The sequence below is a fragment of the Elephantulus edwardii genome, unplaced genomic scaffold, assembly GCF_000299155.1.
Source record: "Elephantulus edwardii isolate Elephantulus edwardi_28Jun2011 unplaced genomic scaffold, EleEdw1.0 scaffold00313, whole genome shotgun sequence".
Classification (NCBI taxonomy): Eukaryota; Metazoa; Chordata; class Mammalia; order Macroscelidea; family Macroscelididae; genus Elephantulus; species Elephantulus edwardii.
In genome coordinates, this window is record NW_006400063.1 from 339858 (window position 1) to 342410 (window position 2553).

General features: G+C 33.8%; 1 protein-coding gene across 1 annotated transcript in view; it reads right to left on the reverse strand.

Annotated features, from left to right (window-relative positions):
- SNTG1 (syntrophin, gamma 1) overlaps positions 1 to 2553 on the reverse strand; it is a 481189-nt gene that overhangs the window by 280124 nt on the left and 198512 nt on the right. Inside the window, exon 10 of the mRNA XM_006901168.1 lies at positions 410 to 539. Coding sequence (XP_006901230.1) covers positions 410 to 539 — 130 coding nt within the window. The remainder of the gene's footprint in view (positions 1 to 409; positions 540 to 2553) is intronic.

Genomic DNA, 2553 nt, shown 5'->3' on the forward strand with positions numbered 1-2553 from the left:
GACGCCTCCTTTGCTGTTATCCGAGGTGACCTTGCCCAGTGACGCCTTCTCCCTCCCTCTCTGGCCGGGTTTCGGTTTCACTGGGTCTGACCTGGAAGACGCCTCCTTTGCTGTTATCCGAGGTGACCTTGCCCAGTGATGCCTTCTCCCTCCCTCTCTGGCCGGGTTTCGCTGGGTCTGACCTGGAAGTCTATGCATGAAATTATTCTTGAACTGAACGATTTAGTTAGAGTTCTTAGTGTTACAGAATTATGTTTTTCCTCCAAGGAAGTATTCTAGAATAGTTATGATGATGGATGTAAAGTGCTCATTCTTCGAAGAACACCAAGCAAAGAATGCAAAATTACACACATGTTAAAGAATTTTACAAAGATAAGAATGCTCTAAGATTAACTGGATCATTACTTACATTGTGCTTTGTGAGGTTTGAAATGTTGGTTGCTATTGCTTGTAGCCAATCAATGCAATCTTCAGCAGAGAGACACTGAATGATCCCACTGCATACTCCATCCACTGCAGTGATTTGAAAAGCATTCTGCCTGTAGATATGTCAAAATAAACATCAAAACAAATTAAATCAGAACTCTTAAAACGTCTGTTAAAACTACTCCCTTCAAAGAATGAGTATCTGCTTCCAAATTAATATTTTATTACTCCTCTATGAACCTCTGTTACAAATGTACCCCAAAACATAGAAATCTGGGAAGCTCAGGTGGCCTAGTGGCAAGAAGCTGTGTTGCAATCCCAAAGGCATACAGTTCAAGGCCATCAGCCACTCTATGGGAGAAGAATAGATAATCTCCTCCCATCTGAATAACTGCCTCTAAAAACTCACTGGAGGGTCAACTATGAGTCAGTTCTGAATCTATGATACAAAACAACAAAATATATAAATCAGGCAGCATCTATTTCTAAATTAATAGAAAGCATCCTGAGAGTCAGATAAAGATGGTGTATATTTTTATTATGAAGGGGAAAATATTTAAATGAAATTATTAAAATTTTAGAAGCATTTACTAGCATAAAAAAACAAAAGGGAAAAAAAGATACCAAACCCCAACAAACATTAAACACTTTACAAAATTCAGTTAGTTATCATGAACATTTTATCAGTTGTTATATTTTTCAGCCACATTGTACAGACTTTTTGGAAGACAGACTGTGATAAGATGTCTTTATCCATCTTTCAAGTCTAAATTTTTATATTTTACATTTATATCAATACTGTACATTTCAATAGCAAGCACACTTTCTCTTAAAGTGCAATGGAAAATAAATATCCCTTATTTAAAAAAAAAGAAAATAAATACCCCTTATAATATTTTACTGAAAACAAATAACTCTGGCATTGTAGTAGTTACAAATCTTGACTACTAACTGCAAGTTTAATGGTTCAAATTCACCAACTGTTCTGAGGGAGACAGATGAAGTCATCTACTGAATAAAGATGTACTGACTTGGAAACTCCATCAGACAGTTCTTTTCTGTCAGTGTCTCTATGAATCAAAACTGACTTGACTGGCAGGGATTTGGATTTGGATTTTTAGGAAAAAAATAAACAACACTATTGTAAATGAATTGATGTTAATGTTGTTTTTTTTTCATTCTGTGTTATGCTACATTAGTAATTGAAGGTCCCTTACTAAGAGTGAAAGCTGTACTGAATCCATGGGAAAAAGGTATATTCTACTCTTAGGCGGAAGCACTACTCCAGAGCTATTTTGAGGGCCTTTTGATTTGAGAGCTTCATATTCTGCAAGAGCTCAGAAGGTATTCTGTTATCGTTCACCTGTGCCAAGAAATTTGGCAAAGACAACTAGCATCCTGATAAGCCTCCTAGAAAATATCAGTATTCTTGTCCATTCAAGGATAAACAACAAATTGGTAATTCAATAGAATAAATCATAAGGCAAAATCATTAATATCACATGCAAATAAAGTTATGAACAACTGCATGTACATTAACAGGAAAATCCCAGAAATTAAAGCTGAATACAGAAAAAAACTGTGGGATGAGTAATATCATTGCTGATATCAGATGGATTATGACTAAAAGCTAAAAATGAGGAGAAAAAGCTTTAAACGTCCTTTATAATAAATAAATAAATAGATAAATAAATGAATGAATAAATAAATAGATGGATGGATGAATGAATGTATGGGAAGTAAAATGAATATATGAATGTAGGAAAATTTAAAGAGGCCCAAAAACGCAATAGAATGCATGAATGTCAACAGTCTAGACGTTAGTAACATAAAATGTACTGAAGTTGGGCAGTTTGAGTCAGACAATCAGAGGGTCTACAATGTTTAGAATGAAAAACTGAAGAAGAATGGTATTGCATTCATAATTAAAAAGAAAATCTCAAGATCTATACTGTAGTAAAATTTTTTAAGTGATAACATACTAGTCACATACAAACTAGAAACATCTGTTAATACAAGATGAAATAGAATTCCATTTATAACAAAACCATAAGATTATGGAATTAAGAAATAACTGGAAATTACTATATGAACATTTCCTTTTTTATCTTTTGTTTTATTTTTTTT